General features: G+C 43.7%; 1 protein-coding gene across 1 annotated transcript in view; it reads left to right on the top strand.

Annotated features, from left to right (window-relative positions):
• The first annotated feature begins 8,418 nt into the window (after positions 1 to 8,418).
• The window catches only part of LOC124025670 (sodium/hydrogen exchanger 5-like), a 66,283-nt gene continuing 57,450 nt past the window's right edge, over positions 8,419 to 17,251 (top strand). Inside the window, exon 1 of the mRNA XM_046339010.1 lies at positions 8,419 to 8,827. Within this exon, the coding sequence (XP_046194966.1) occupies positions 8,458 to 8,827 (370 nt within the window). The 5' untranslated portion in view covers positions 8,419 to 8,457. The remainder of the gene's footprint in view (positions 8,828 to 17,251) is intronic.

The raw sequence follows: 17,251 nt of genomic DNA, 5'->3' as shown, positions 1-17,251 counted from the left end.
AGTGGTCTTTCACAGAATGATAGTCAGGAGTAGTCATCTTTCACAGAATGATAGTCAGGAGTAGTGGTCTTTCACAGAATGCTACGGTCAAGAGTAGTGGTCTTTCACAGAATTATACGGTCAGGAGTAGTGGTCTTTCACAGAATGATAGTCAGGAGTAGTGGTCTTTCACAGAATGATAGTCAGGAGTAGTCATCGTTCACAGAATGCTGCAGTCAGGAGTAGTCATCTTTCACAGAATGATAGTCAGGAGTAGTCGTCTTTCACAGAATGCTCCGGTCAGGACTAGTCATCTTTCACAGAATGCTGCTGTCAGGAATAGTCATCTTTCACAGAATGCTACGGTCAGGAGTAGTCGTCTTTCACAGAATGCTACGGTCAGGAGTAGTCGTCTTTCACAGAATGCTACGGTCAGGAGTAGTCTTCTTTCACAGAATGATAGTCAGGAGTAGTCATCTTTCACAGAATGCTACAGTCAAGAGTAGTGGTCTTTCACAGAATGATACGGTCAGGAGTAGTGGTCTTTCACAGAATGATAGTCAGGAGTAGTCATCTTTCACAGAATGATAGTCAGGAGTAGTGGTCTTTCACAGAATGCTACGGTCTAGAGTAGTGGTCTTTCACAGAATTATACGGTCAGGAGTAGTGGTCTTTCACAGAATTATACGGTCAGGAGTAGTGGTCTTTCACAGAATGATAGTCAGGAGTAGTTATCTTTCACAGAATGATAGTCAGGAGTTGTCATCTTTCACAGAATGATAGTCAGGAGTAGTGGTATTTCACAGAATGCTACGGTCTAGAGTAGTGGTCTTTCACAGAATTATACGGTCAGGAGTAGTGGTCTTTCACAGAATGATAGTCAGGAGTAGTGGTCTTTTACAGAATGATAGTCAGGAGTAGTCATCTTTCACAGAATGCTGCAGTCAGGAGTAGTCATCTTTCACAGAATGATAGTCAGGAGTAGTCGTCTTTCACAGAATGCTCCGGTCAGGACTAGTCATCTTTCACAGAATGCTGCTGTCAGGAATAGTCATCTTTCACAGAATGCTACGGTCAGGAGTAGTCGTCTTTCACAGAATGCTACGGTCAGGAGTAGTCGTCTTTCACAGAATGCTACGGTCAGGAGTAGTCGTCTTTCACAGAATGATAGTCAGGAGTAGTCATCTTTCACAGAATGCTACAGTCAAGAGTAGTGGTCTTTCACAGAATGATACGGTCAGGAGTAGTGGTCTTTCACAGAATGATAGTCAGGAGTAGTCATCTTTCACAGAATGATAGTCAGGAGTAGTGGTCTTTCACAGAATGCTACGGTCTAGAGTAGTGGTCTTTCACAGAATTATACGGTCAGGAGTAGTGGTCTTTCACAGAATTATACGGTCAGGAGTAGTGGTCTTTCACAGAATGATAGTCAGGAGTAGTTATCTTTCACAGAATGATAGTCAGAGTTGTCATCTTTCACAGAATGATAGTCAGGAGTAGTGGTATTTCACAGAATGCTACGGTCTAGAGTAGTGGTCTTTCACAGAATTATACGGTCAGGAGTAGTGGTCTTTCACAGAATGATAGTCAGGAGTAGTGGTCTTTCACAGAATGATAGTCAGGAGTAGTCATCTTTCACAGAATGCTGCAGTCAGGAGTAGTCATCTTTCACAGAATGATAGTCAGGAGTAGTCGTCTTTCACAGAATGCTACGGTCAGGAGTAGTCATCTTTCACAGAATGCTGCTGTCAGGAGTAGTCATCTTTCACAGAATGCTGCTGTCAGGAATAGTCATCTTTCACAGAATGCTACGGTCAAGAGTAGTCTTCTTTCACAGAATGCTACGGTCAGGAGTAGTGGTCTTTCACAGAATGATAGTCAGGAGTAGTCATCTTTCACAGAATGCTACGGTCAAGAGTAGTCTTCTTTCACAGAATGCTACGGTCAGGAGTAGTGGTCTTTCATAGAATGCTACGGTCAGGAGTAGTGGTCTTTCACAGATGGCTACGGTCAGGAGTAGTGGTCTTTCACATAAATAGTCAGGAGTAGTGGTCTTTCACAGATGGCTACGGTCAGGAGTAGTGGTCTTTCACAGATGGCTACGGTCAGGAGTAGTGGTCTTTCACAGATGGCTACGGTCAGGAGTAGTGGTCTTTCACAGATGGCTACGGTCAGGAGTAGTGGTCTTTCACAGATGGCTACGGTCAGGAGTAGTGGTCTTTCACAGAATGCTACGGTCAGGAGTAGTGGTCTTTCACAGAATGCTAGGTCAGGAGTAGTGGTCTTTCACAGAATGATAGTCAGGAGTAGTCATCTTTCACAGAATGCTACGGTCAGGAGTAGTCATCTTTCACAGAATGCTATGGTCAGGAGTAGTGGTCTTTCACATAAATAGTCAGGAGTAGTGGTCTTTCACAGAATGCTACGGTCAACAGTAGTCATCTTTCACAGAATGCTGCAGTCAGAAGTAGTCATCTTTCACAGAATGCTGCAGTCAGGAGTAGTCATCTTTCACAGAATGATAATCAGGAGTAGTTGTCTTTCACAGAATGCTATGGTCAGGAGTAGTCATCTTTCACAGAATGATACGGTCAAGAGTAGTTATCTTTCACAGAATGCTACGGTCAAGAGTAGTCGTCTTTCACAGAATGCTACGGTCAAGAGTAGTGGTCTTTCACAGAATGCTACGGTCAGGAGTAGTGGTCTTTCACAGAATGCTACGGTCAGGAGTAGTGGTCTTTCACAGAATGCTACGGTCAAGAGTAGTCATCTTTCACAGAATGCTACGGTCAAGAGTAGTAGTCTTTCACAGAATGCTACGGTCAGGAGTAGTGGTCTTTCAGAATGCTACGGTCAGAGTAGTGTCTTTCACAGAATGCTACGGTCAGGAGTAGTGGTCTTTCACAGAATGCTACGGTCAGGATTAGTGGTCTTTCACATAATGCTACGGTCAAGAGTAGTCGTCTTTCACAGAATGCTACGGTCAGGAGTAGGCATCTTTCACAGAATGCTGCGGTCAGGAGTAAGCATCTTTCACAGAATGATAGTCAGGAGTAGTCATCTTTAACAGAATGATAGTCAGGAGTAGTCATCTTTCACAGAATGCTGCAGTCAGGAGTAGTCATCTTTCACAGAATGATAGTCAGGAGTAGTGGTCTTTCACAGAATGCTACGGTCAGGAGTAGTGGTCTTTCACAGAATGCTACGGTCAGGAGTAGTCGTCTTTCACAAAATGTTACGGTCAGGAGTAGTGGTCTTTCACAGAATGCTACGGTCAAGAGTTGCCATCTTTCACAGAATGCTACGGTCAGGAGTAGTCATCTTTCACAGAATGCTACGGTCAAGAGTAGTCATCTTTCACAGAATGCTACGGTCAAGAGTAGTCATCTTTCACAGAATGCTACGGTCAAGAGTAGTCATCTTTCACAGAATGATAGTCAGGAGTAGTCATCTTTCACAGAATGATAGTCAGGAGTAGTGGTCTTTCACAGAATGATAGTCAGGAGTAGTCATCTTTCACAGAATGATAGTCAGGAGTAGTGGTCTTTCACAGAATGCTACGGTCAAGAGTAGTGGTCTTTCACAGAATTATACGGTCAGGAGTAGTGGTCTTTCACAGAATTATACGGTCAGGAGTAGGCATCTTTCACAGAATGCTGTGGTCAGGAGTAAGCATCTTTCACAGAATGATAGTCAGGAGTAGTCATCTTTCACAGAATGATAGTCAGGAGTTGTCATCTTTCACAGAATGCTGCAGTCAGGAGTAGTCATCTTTCACAGAATGCTGCAGTCAGGAGTAGTCATCTTTCACAGAATGATAATCAGGAGTAGTCATCTTTCACAGAATGATAGTCAGGAGTAGTCATCTTTCACAGAATGCTACAGTCAAGAGTAGTGGTCTTTCACAGAATGATACGGTCAGGAGTAGTGGTCTTTCACAGAATGATAGTCAGGAGTAGTCATCTTTCACAGAATGATAGTCAGGAGTAGTCATCTTTCACAGAATGCTATGGTCAGGAGTAGTTGTCTTTCACAGAATGCTACGGTCAAGAGTAGTGGTCTTTCACAGAATGATACGGTCAGGAGTAGTGGTCTTTCACAGAATGATAGTCAGGAGTAGTCATCTTTCACAGAATGATAGTCAGGAGTAGTGGTCTTTCACAGAATGCTACGGTCAAGAGTAGTGGTCTTTCACAGAATTATACGGTCAGGAGTAGTGGTCTTTCACAGAATAATAGTCAGGAGTAGTCATCTTTCACAGAATGATAGTCAGGAGTTGTCATCTTTCACAGAATGCTGCAGTCAGGAGTAGTCATCTTTCACAGAATGATAGTCAGGAGTAGTCGTCTTTCACAGAATGCTACGGTCAGGAGTAGTCATCTTTCACAGAATGCTGCTGTCAGGAATAGTCATCTTTCACAGAATTCTACGGTCAGGAGTAGTCATCTTTCACAGAATGCTACGGTCAAGAGTAGTCTTCTTTCACAGAATGCTACGGTCAGGAGTAGTGGTCTTTCACAGAATGCTACGGTCAGGAGTAGTGGTCTTTCACAGAATGCTACGGTCAGGAGTAGTCGTCTTTCACAGAATGCTGCGGTCAGGAATAGTCATCTTTCACAGAATGCTATGGTCAGGAGTAGTCATCTTTCACAGAATGCTACGGTCAAGAGTAGTGGTCTTTCACAGAATGATACGGTCAGGAGTAGTGGTCTTTCACAGAATGATAGTCAGGAGTAGTCATCTTTCACAGAATGATAGTCAGGAGTAGTGGTCTTTCACAGAATGCTAGTCAGGAGTAGTGGTCTTTCACAGAATTATACGGTCAGGAGTAGTGGTCTTTCACAGAATGATAGTCAGGAGTAGTGGTCTTTCACAGAATGATAGTCAGGAGTAGTTATCTTTCACAGAATGATAGTCAGGAGTAGTGGTCTTTCACAGAATGCTACGGTCCAGAGTAGTGGTCTTTCACAGAATTATACGGTCAGGAGTAGTGGTCTTTCACAGAATGATAGTCAGGAGTAGTGGTCTTTCACAGAATGATAGTCAGGAGTAGTCATCTTTCACAGAATGCTGCAGTCAGGAGTAGTCATCTTTCACAGAATGATAGTCAGGAGTAGTCGTCTTTCACAGAATGCTCCGGTCAGGACTAGTCATCTTTCACAGAATGCTGCTGTCAGGAATAGTCATCTTTCACAGAATGCTACGGTCAGGAGTAGTCGTCTTTCACAGAATGCTACGGTCAGGAGTAGTCGTCTTTCACAGAATGCTACGGTCAGGAGTAGTCGTCTTTCACAGAATGATAGTCAGGAGTAGTCGTCTTTCACAGAATGATAGTCAGGAGTAGTCATCTTTCACAGAATGCTACAGTCAAGAGTAGTGGTCTTTCACAGAATGATACGGTCAGGAGTAGTGGTCTTTCACAGAATGATAGTCAGGAGTAGTGGTCTTTCACAGAATGCTACGGTCTAGAGTAGTGGTCTTTCACAGAATTATACGGTCAGGAGTAGTGGTCTTTCACAGAATTATACGGTCAGGAGTAGTGGTCTTTCACAGAATGATAGTCAGGAGTAGTTATCTTTCACAGAATGATACTCAGGAGTTGTCATCTTTCACAGAATGATAGTCAGGAGTAGTGGTATTTCACAGAATGCTACGGTCTAGAGTAGTGGTCTTTCACAGAATTATACGGTCAGGAGTAGTGGTCTTTCACAGAATGATAGTCAGGAGTAGTGGTCTTTCACAGAATGATAGTCAGGAGTAGTCATCTTTCACAGAATGCTGCAGTCAGGAGTAGTCATCTTTCACAGAATGATAGTCAGGAGTAGTCGTCTTTCACAGAATGCTACGGTCAGGAGTAGTCATCTTTCACAGAATGCTGCTGTCAGGAATAGTCATCTTTCAGAATGCTACAGTCAGGAGTAGTCTCTTTCACAGAATGCTACGGTCAGGAGTAGTGGTCTTTCACAGAATGATAGTCAGGAGTAGTCATCTTTCACAGAATGCTACGGTCAAGAGTAGTCTTTTTCACAGAATGCTACGGTCAGGAGTAGTGGTCTTTCATAGAATGCTACGGTCAGGAGTAGTGGTCTTTCACAGAATGCTACGGTCAGGAGTAGTCATCTTTCACAGAATGCTATGGTCAGGAGTAGTGGTCTTCCACAGAATGCAACGGTCAGGAGTAGTGGTCTTTCACAGAATGCTACGGTCAGGAGTAGTAGTCTTTCACAGAATGCTACGGTCAGGAGTAGTGGTCTTTCACAGAATGCTACGGTCAGGAGTAGTGGTCTTTCACAGAATGCTACCGTCAGGAGTAGTGGTCTTTCACAGAATGCTACGGTCAGGAGTAGTGATCTTTCACAGAATGCTACGGTCAGGAGTAGTGGTCTTTCACATAAATAGTCAGGAGTAGTGGTCTTTCACAGATGGCTACGGTCAGGAGTAGTGGTCTTTCACAGATGGCTACGGTCAGGAGTAGTGGTCTTTCACAGATGGCTACGGTCAGGAGTAGTGGTCTTTCACAGATGGCTACGGTCAGGAGTAGTGGTCTTTCACAGAATGCTACGGTCAGGAGTAGTGGTCTTTCAGAATGCTCCGGTCAGGAGTAGTGGTCTTTCACAGAATGCTCCGGTCAGGAGTAGTCATCTTTCACAGAATGCTCCGGTCAGGAGTAGTCATCTTTCACAGAATGCTATGGTCAGGAGTAGTGGTCTTTCACATAAATAGTCAGGAGTAGTGGTCTTTCACAGATGGCTACGGTCAGGAGTAGTGGTCTTTCACAGATGGCTACGGTCAGGAGTAGTGGTCTTTCACAGAATGCTACGGTCAGGAGTAGTGGTCTTTCACATAAATAGTCAGGAGTAGTGGTCTTTCACAGATGGCTACGGTCAGGAGTAGTGGTCTTTCACAGATGGCTACGGTCAGGAGTAGTGGTCTTTCACAGATGGCTACGGTCAGGAGTAGTGGTCTTTCACAGAATGCTACGGTCAGGAGTAGTGGTCTTTCACATAAATAGTCAGGAGTAGTGATGGCTCTCAGGAGTAGTAGTCTTTCACAGATGCTACGGTCAGGAGTAGTGGTCTTTCACAGAATGCTACGGTCAGGAGTAGTGGTCTTTCACAGAATGCTACGGTCAGGAGTAGTGGTCTTTCACAGAATGCTACCGTCAGGAGTAGTGGTCTTTCACAGAATGCTACGGTCAGGAGTAGTGATCTTTCACAGAATGCTACGGTCAGGAGTAGTGGTCTTTCACATAAATAGTCAGGAGTAGTGGTCTTTCACAGATGGCTACGGTCAGGAGTAGTGGTCTTTCACAGATGGCTACGGTCAGGATTAGTGGTCTTTCACAGATGGCTACGGTCAGGAGTAGTGGTCTTTCACAGATGGCTACGGTCAGGAGTAGTGGTCTTTCACAGAATGCTACGGTCAGGAGTAGTGGTCTTTCACAGAATGCTCCGGTCAGGAGTAGTGGTCTTTCACAGAATGCTCCGGTCAGGAGTAGTCATCTTTCACAGAATGCTATGGTCAGGAGTAGTGGTCTTTCACATAAATAGTCAGGAGTAGTGGTCTTTCACAGATGGCTACGGTCAGGAGTAGTGGTCTTTCACAGATGGCTACGGTCAGGAGTAGTGGTCTTTCACAGAATGCTACGGTCAGGAGTAGTGGTCTTTCACATAAATAGTCAGGAGTAGTGGTCTTTCACAGATGGCTACGGTCAGGAGTAGTGGTCTTTCACAGATGGCTACGGTCAGGAGTAGTGGTCTTTCACAGATGGCTACGGTCAGGAGTAGTGGTCTTTCACAGAATGCTACGGTCAGGAGTAGTGGTCTTTCATATAAATAGTCAGGAGTAGTGGTCTTTCACAGATGGCTACGGTCAGGAGTAGTGGTCTTTCACAGATGGCTACGGTCAGGAGTAGTGGTCTTTCACAGAATGCTACGGTCAGGAGTAGTGGTCTTTCACATAAATAGTCAGGAGTAGTTGTCTTTCACAGATGGCTACGGTCAGGAGTAGTGGTCTTTCACAGATATAGTCAGGAGTAGTCATCTTTCACAGAATGATAGTCAGGAGTAGTAATCTTTCACAGAATGCTGCAGTCAGGAGCAGTTATTTTTCACAGAATGATAGTCAGGAGTATTCCTCTTTAAAAACAATACATTGACAGCTCTTAGATCCGCACACTGCTGTGGCCCGTGCGCATGTAATGGCTCTTTAACGGGACTCGGTCCGAGCGGTTCTTAGAGTTTGGGTCACGTGCCAAGATCGGCTATGCCAGCCGGTAGAGGCTCGACTGTGTTACCTCTAGCGTACCGCTTAATGAGAGAGTGAAAGAGAGAGAGAGAGGTGTTGTTGATATTGTAAACCGGTGACAGGTATCGTCCCTTACGTCGTGTCCTTCTTATCTTACCTCCGGTACTCCCTTGATGGTGTGTATAAAAGAGAATAGAAGATGACGCGAGGCTGAGTGAGTTTAACGGGAAGATGCTCCTCGTCAGTGTGCCTGTGCTCCTTCTGCTTTTGGTAGTCGGTAAAGATGCGGCTGACCTCCCCGCGACAGACGCGTCGTTTCTCCCGGACCTGGAGCTGCGTAGCGGCGGACAACCCGGTCCGTCGCTACCCGCTTCTCCGACCACCTCTCTAGACCGCTTCCAGGTTCAGCCCCGGGAGGAGTATGCCTCGCCGGGTATTGCCTTGGCCCGGTCCGCCGAGGAACCGTCCGCGACCACGGAGGACGGCGGCGAGTCGCACCGCCACGGCGGGGGGTTTCAGATGGTGCAGTGGGAATGGAGCTACGTTCAGACGCCTTACATTATCGCGATATGGATCCTGGTGGCCAGCGTCGCGAAAATCCGTAAGTGGGGGACATCTGACCCTATTATCAGAATGTACTGACATATAACCGAGTTACCAAGCAACCATTTGATCTTTGTCATATCCCGCAGTCTATAAAAGCTATTTTAGCAAAACCTATAAATATGGCTATGACACATGCAGGGCTGTTTTAGTCTATTTGACGATCTTAAACTATTTTAAATGTAAAGTTCGATGTAACAGGAATTTACCAGCGACACTAAAGAGAAGTCCTTCTAGATATAATGGTCAGCTGGGTATTTATAGAGAAGTCCTAGATGTAATGGTCAGCTGGGTATTTAAAGAGAAGTCCTTCTAGATGTAATGGTCAGCTGGGTATTTATAGAGAAGTCCTTCTAGATGTAATGGTCAGCTAGGTATTTAAAGAGAAGTCCTTCTAGATGTAATGGTCAGCTAGGTATTTATAGAGAAGTCCTTCTAGATGTAATGGTCAGCTAGGTATTTAAAGAGAAGTCCTTCTAGATGTAATGGTCAGCTAGGTATTTAAAGAGAAGTCCTTCTAGATGTAATGGTCAGCTAGGTATTTATAGAGAAGTCCTTCTAGATGTAATGGTCAGCTAGGTATTTATAGAGAAGTCCTTCTAGATGTAATGGTCAGCTGGGTATTTAAAAAGAAGTCCTTCTAGATATAATGGTCAGCTAGGTATTTAAAGAGAAGTCCTTCTAGATATAATGGTCAGCTAGGTATTTAAAGAGAAGTCCTTCTAGATATAATGGTCAGCTAGGTATTTATAGAGAAGTCCTTCTAGATGTAATGGTCAAAGAGAAGTCCTTCTAGATGTAATGGTCAGCTAGGTATTTATAGAGAAGTCCTTCTAGATGTAATGGTCAGCTAGGTATTTAAAGAGAAGTCCTTCTAGATGTAATGGTCAGCTAGGTATTTATAGAGAAGTCCTTCTAGATGTAATGGTCAGCTAGGTATTTAAAGAGAAGTCCTTCTAGATGTAATGGTCAGCTAGGTATTTATAGAGAAGTCCTTCTAGATGTAATGGTCAGCTAGGTATTTATAGAGAAGTCCTTCTAGATGTAATGGTCAGCTGGTATTTAAAAAGAAGTCCTTCTAGATATAATGGTCAGCTAGGTATTTAAAGAGAAGTCCTTCTAGATATAATGGTCAGCTAGGTATTTAAAGAGAAGTCCTTCTAGATATAATGGTCAGCTAGGTATTTATAGAGAAGTCCTTCTAGATGTAATGGTCAAAGAGAAGTCCTTCTAGATGTAATGGTCAGCTAGGTATTTATAGAGAAGTCCTTCTAGATGTAATGGTCAGCTAGGTATTTAAAGAGAAGTCCTTCTAGATGTAATGGTCAGCTAGGTATTTATAGAGAAGTCCTTCTAGATGTAATGGTCAGCTAGGTATTTAAAGAGAAGTCCTTCTAGATGTAATGGTCAGCTAGGTATTTAAAGAGAAGTCCTTCTAGATGTAATGGTCAGCTAGGTATTTATAGAGAAGTCCTTCTAGATGTAATGGTCAGCTAGGTATTTATAGAGAAGTCCTTCTAAATGTAATGGTCAGCTGGGTATTTAAAAAGAAGTCCTTCTAGATATAATGGTCAGCTAGGTATTTAAAGAGAAGTCCTTCTAGATATAATGGTCAGCTAGGTATTTATAGAGAGGTCCTTCTAGATGTAATGGTCAAAGAGAAGTCCTTCTAGATGTAATGGTCAGCTAGGTATTTATAGAGAAGTCCTAGATGTAATGGTCAGCTGGGTATTTATAGAGAAGTCCTTCTAGATGTAATGGTCAGCTGGGTATTTATAGAGAAGTCCTAGATGTAATGGTCAGCTGGGTATTTAAAGAGAAGTCCTTCTAGATGTAATGGTCAGCTGGGTATTTATAGAGAAGTCCTTCTAGATGTAATGGTCAGCTGGGTATTTATAGAGAAGTCCTTCTAGATGTAATGGTCAGCTAGGTATTTATAGAGAAGTCCTTCTAGATGTTATGGTCAGCTAGGTATTTATAGAGAAGTCCTAGATGTAATGGTCAGCTGGGTATTTAAAGAGAAGTCGTTCTAGATATAATGGTCAGCTGGGTATTTATAGAGAAGTCCTAGATGTAATGGTCAGCTAGGTATTTATAGAGGTCCTTCTAGATGTAATGGTCAGCTAGGTACAGTGGGGCAAAAACGTATTTAGTCAGCCACCAATTGTGCAAGTTCTCCCACTTAAAAAATTGAGAGAGGCCTGTAATTTTCATCATAGGTACACTTCAACTATGACAGACAAAATGAGAAGAAAAATCCAGAAAATCACATTGCAGGATTTTTTAAATGAATTTATTTGCAAATTATGGTGGAAAATACGTATTTTTTCCCTCACTTTGTCTGTCATAGTTGAAGTGAACCTATGATGAAAATGACAGGCCTCTCCCATCTTTTTAAGCGGGAGAACTTGCACTAAATACATGTTTTCCCCCAGTGCATATGGATGTTACATGATACCTAATGGGTTGTGGGCTTCCTCTAACCCATCGCTTTCTACACCGTATAATAATAATACGATTCAATTATATCTTCACATTTTTAAAAACAAAACAGTCTCTCAATTCCAGTCATTCCAATACCTGTAATACCCCTTGATCTTCAAGAATAGGATTTATTGTTAAATAGTTTTTACCTGAGCAGAACCCCGTAAAACTACGGTTGTATTAACCCAGTTCCATTCTGTTGTTTGTGATTTTGTTGTCATGGACAACTGATTGGGGCTCGTTGATTCGGGTTTTAAAAAATAAACGCTTTGTTCATGGATTGGCAGCCTTTGAGCGCGACTGAAAAATGCTATTTCACATGTGATAAATGAATGTCGTGTGCTGCATTTCTTATTGTTTACCTTTAGTTGGTGACACTTTGATATGTTGATAAAATGCAGCTGTTTAAAGGGGAAATAACAAACGGCCGCCCCGCCTCTGTTTTGGTAAAAAGCTGAAGGATGGGGCCTGGAGAAATGTAACCACTCTCAGATTAAACAGACAGAGCTGTGGATACAAGGACTGACCATCCATGATATCAACATTATAGTTATAACCATGTTATGAGGCTATACAGGACTGACCATCCATCAACATTATAGTTATAACCATGTTATGAGGCTATATAGGACTGACCATCCATTATAGTTATAACCATGTTATGAGGCTATATAGGACCATCCATGATATCAACATTATAGTTATAACCATGTTATGAGGCTATACAGGACTGACCATCCATTATATCAACATTACTGTACCAATACTACTACCATCTCTACTGTACCAATACTACTACCATCTCTACTGTACCAATACTACTACCATCTCTACTGTACCAATACTACTACCATCTCTACTGTACCAATACTACTACCATCTCTACTGTACCAATACTACTACCATCTCTACTGTACCAATACTACTATCATCTCTACTGTACCAATACTACTACCATCTCTACTGTACCAATACTACTACCATCTCTACTGTACCAATACTACTACCATCTCTACTGTACCAATACTACTACCATCTCTACTGTACCAATACTACTACCATCTCTACTGTACCAATACTACTACCATCTCTACTGTGCCAATACTACTACCATCTCTACTGTACCAATACTACTACCATCTCTACTGTACCAATACTACTACCATCTCTACTGTACCAATACTACTACCATCTCTACTCTACTGTACCAATACTACTACCATCTCTACTGTACCAATACTACTACCATCTCTACTGTACCAATACTACTACCATCTCTACTGTACCAATACTACTACCATCTCTACTGTACCAATACTACTACCATCTCTACTGTACCAATACTACTACCATCTCTACTGTACCAATACTACTACCATCTCTACTGTACCAATACTACTACCATCTCTACTGTACCAATACTACTACCATCTCTACTGTACCAATACTACTACCATCTCTACTGTACCAATACTACTACCATCTCTACTGTACCAATACTACTACCATCTCTACTGTACCAATACTACTACCATCTCTACTGTACCAATACTACTATCATCTCTACTGTACCAATACTACTACCATCTCTACTGTACCAATACTACTACCATCTCTACTGTACCAATACTACTACCATCTCTACTGTACCAGTACTACTACCATCTCTACTGTACCAGTACTACTACCATCTCTACTGTACCAGTACTACTACCATCTCTACTGTACCAATACTACTACCATCTCTACTGTACCAATACTACTGCCATCTCTACTGTACCAATACTACTGCCATCTCTACTGTACCAATACTACTGCCATCTCTACTGTACCAATACTACTGCCATCTCTACTGTACCAATACTACTACCATCTCTACTGTACCAATACTACTACCATCTCTACTGTACCAATACTACTACCATCTCTACTGTACCAATACTACTACCATCTCTACTGTACCAATACTACTACCACCTCTACTGTACCAATACTACTACCACCTCTACTGTACCAATACTACTACCACCTCTACTGTACCAATACTACTACCACCTCTACTGTACCAATACTACTACCACCTCTACTGTACCAATACTACTACCACCTCTACTGTACCAATACTACTACCATCTCTACTGTACCAGTACTACTGCCATCTCTACTGTACCAGTACTACTGCCATCTCTACTGTACCAATACTACTACCACCTCTACTGTACCAATACTACTACCATCTCTACTGTACCAGTACTACTACCATCTCTACTGTACCAGTACCAATACTACTGCCGTCTCTACTGTACCAATACTACTACCGTCTCTACTGTACCAATACTACTACCGTCTCTACTGTACCAATACTACTACCGTCTCTACTGTACCAATACTACTACCGTCTCTACTGTACCAATACTACTACCATCTCTACTGTACCAGTACCAATACTACTACCATCTCTACTGTACCAATACTACTACCATCTCTACTGTACCAATACTACTACCATCTCTACTGTACCAATACTACTGCCATCTCTACTGTACCAGTACCAGTACTACTGCCATCTCTACTGTACCAATACTACTACCATCTCTACTGTACCAATACTACTACCATCTCTACTGTACCAATACTACTACCATCTCTACTGTGCCAATACTACTACCATCTCTACTGTACCAATACTACTACCACCTCTACTGTACCAATACTACTACCACCTCTACTGTACCAATACTACTACCATCTCTACTGTACCAATACTACTACCATCTCTACTGTACCAATACTACTACCATCTCTACTGTACCAATACTACTACCATCTCTACTGTACCAATACTACTACCATCTCTACTGTACCAATACTACTACCATCTCTACTGTACCAATACTACTGCCATCTCTACTGTACCAATACTACTGCCATCTCTACTGTACCAATACTACTGCCATCTCTACTGTACCAATACTACTGCCATCTCTACTGTACCAATACTACTGCCATCTCTACTGTACCAATACTACTGCCATCTCTACTGTACTAATACTACTACCATCTCTACTGTACCAATACTACTACCATCTCTACTGTACCAATACTACTACCATCTCTACTGTACCAATACTACTACCATCTCTACTGTACCAATACTACTGCCATCTCTACTGTACCAATACTACTGCCATCTCTACTGTACCAGTACCAGTACTACTACCATCTCTACTGTACCAGTACCAGTACCATCTCTACTGTACCAATACTACTACCATCTCTACTGTACCAATACTACTACAATCTCTACTGTACCTGTACTACTACCATCTCTACTGTACCAATACCAATACTACTACCATCTCTACTGTACCAATACTACTAGCATCTCTACTGTACCAATACTACTACCATCTCTACTGTACCAATACTACTACCATCTCTACTGTACCAATACCAATACTACTGCCATCTCTACTGTACCAATACTACTAGCATCTCTACTGTACCAATACTACTAGCATCTCTACTGTACCAATACTACTACCATCTCTACTGTACCAATACCAATACTACTGCCATCTCTACTGTACCAATACTACTACCATCTCTACTGTACCAATACTACTACCATCTCTACTGTACCAATACCAATACTACTAGCATCTCCGAATACAACAGGTGTGGAGCTTACAGTGAAATGTTTACTTACAAGCCCAACAATGCAGTTTTCAGAAAAATACCTGAACAAAGGTAAGAGATAAGAAAGACAAATAATTGTTTAGCTGCCTGACACACCCAAACAATGGGACTAGCAGCTCCTTCAATATGTCAACTCTCTCTCTCTCTGTCCCTCCATCCTCTCTCTCTCTGTCCCTCTATCCTCTCTCTCTCTGTCCCTCTATCCTCTCTCTCTCTGTTCCTCTATCCTCTCTCTCTCTGTCCCTCTATCCTCTCTCTCTGTCCCTCTATCCTCTCTCTCTCTCTGTCCCTCTATCCTCTCTTTCTCTGTCCCTCTATCCTCTCTCTCTCTCTGTCCCTCTATCCTCTCTCTCTCTGTCCCTCTATCCTCTCTCTCTGTCCCTCTATCCTCTCTCTCTCTGTCCCTCTATCCTCTCTCTCTCTGTTCCTCTATCCTCTCTCTCTCTGTCCCTCTATCCCCTCTCTCTCTCTGTCCCTCTATCCTCTCTCTCTCTGTCCCTCTATCCTCTCTCTCTGTCCCTCTATCCTCTCTTTCTCTGTCCCTCTATCCTCTCTCTCTCTGTTCCTCTATCCTCTCTCTCTCTGTCCCTCCATCCTCTCTCTCTCTGTCCCTCTATCCTCTCTCTCTGTCCCTCTATCCTCTCTTTCTCTGTCCCTCTATCCTCTCTCTCTCTCTGTCCCTCTATCCTCTCTCTCTCTGTCCCTCTATCCTCTCTCTCTCTGTCCCTCTATCCTCTCTCTCTCTGTCCCTCTATCCTCTCTCTCTGTCCCTCTATCCTCTCTCTCTCTGTCCCTCTATCCTCTCTTTCTCTGTCCCTCTATCCTCTCTCTCTGTCCCTCTATCCTCTCTCTCTGTCCCTCTATCCTCTCTTTCTCTGTCCCTCTATCCTCTCTCTCTCTCTGTCCCTCTATCCTCTCTCTCTCTGTCCCTCTATCCTCTCTCTCTGTCCCTCCATCCTCTCTCTCTCTGTTCCTCTATCCTCTCTCTCTCTGTCCCTCCATCCTCTCTCTCTCTGTCCCTCCATCCTCTCTCTCTCTGTCCCTCCATCCTCTCTCTCTGTCCCTCCATCCTCTCTCTCTTTCCCTCTATCCTCTCTTTCTCTGTCCCTCTATCCTCTCTCTCTCTCTGTCCCTCTATCCTCTCTCTCTCTGTCCCTCCATCCTCTCTCTCTCTGTCCCTCCATCCTCTCTCTCTCTGTCCCTCCATCCTCTCTCTCTGTCCCTCTATCCTCTCTCTCTTTGTCCCTCTGTCCTCTCTCTCTCTCTGTCCCTCTGTCCTCTCTCTCTGTCCCTCTATCCTCTCTCTCTGTCCCTCTCTCCCTGTAGTGTTTCTCCCTGCAGTGTTTCTCCCTCTCTCTCCCTGTAGTGTTTCTCCCTCTCTCTTCCTGTAGTGTTTCTCCCTCTCTCTCCCTGTAGTGTTTCTCCCTCTCTCTCCCTGTAGTGTTTCTCCCTCTCTCTCCCTGTAGTGTTTCTCCCTCTCTCTCCCTGTAGTGTTTCTCCCTGCAGTGTTTCTCCCTGCAGTGTTTCTCCCTGCAGTGTTTCTCCCTGCAGTGTTTCTCCCTCTCTCTCCCTGTAGTGTTTCTCCCTCTCTCTCCCTGTAGTGTTTCTCCCTCTCTCTCCCTGTAGTGTTTCTCCCTCTCTCTCCCTGTAGTGTTTCTCCCTCTCTCTCCCTGTAGTGTTTCTCCCTCTCTCTCCCTGTAGTGTTTCTCCCTCTCTCCCTGTAGTGTTTCTCCCTCTCTCTCCCTGTAGTGTTTCTCCCTCTCTCTCCCTGTAGTGTTTCTCCCTCTCTCTCCCTGTAGTGTTTCTCCCTCTCTCTCCCTGTAGTGTTTCTCCCTGCAGTGTTTCTCCCTCTCTCTCCCTGTAGTGTTTCTCCCTGCAGTGTTTCTCCCTCTCTCTCCCTGTAGTGTTTCTCCCTGTAGTGTTTCTCCCTCTCTCTCCCTGTAGTGTTTCTCCCTCTCTCTCCCTGTAGTGTTTCTCCCTCTCTCTCCCTGTAGTGTTTCTCCCTCTCTCTCCCTGTAGTGTTTCTCCCTCTCTCTCCCTGCAGTTTTTCTCCCTCTCTCTCCCTGTAGTGTTTCTCCCTCTCTCTCCCTGTAGTGTTTCTCCCTCTCTAACCACTAGTCTACCCTGCCGTCCCTCCACTCTAACCACTAGTCTACCTGCCGTCCCTCCACTCTAACCACTAGTCTACCTGCCGTCCCTCCACTCTAACCACTAGTCTACCTGCCGTCCCTCCACTCTA

Source organism: Oncorhynchus gorbuscha, unplaced genomic scaffold (assembly GCF_021184085.1).
Source record: "Oncorhynchus gorbuscha isolate QuinsamMale2020 ecotype Even-year unplaced genomic scaffold, OgorEven_v1.0 Un_scaffold_2337, whole genome shotgun sequence".
NCBI lineage: Eukaryota > Metazoa > Chordata > Actinopteri > Salmoniformes > Salmonidae > Oncorhynchus > Oncorhynchus gorbuscha.
Note: the sequence above shows the minus strand (reverse complement) of the source record. Positions and strands in the feature narration are given on the sequence as shown.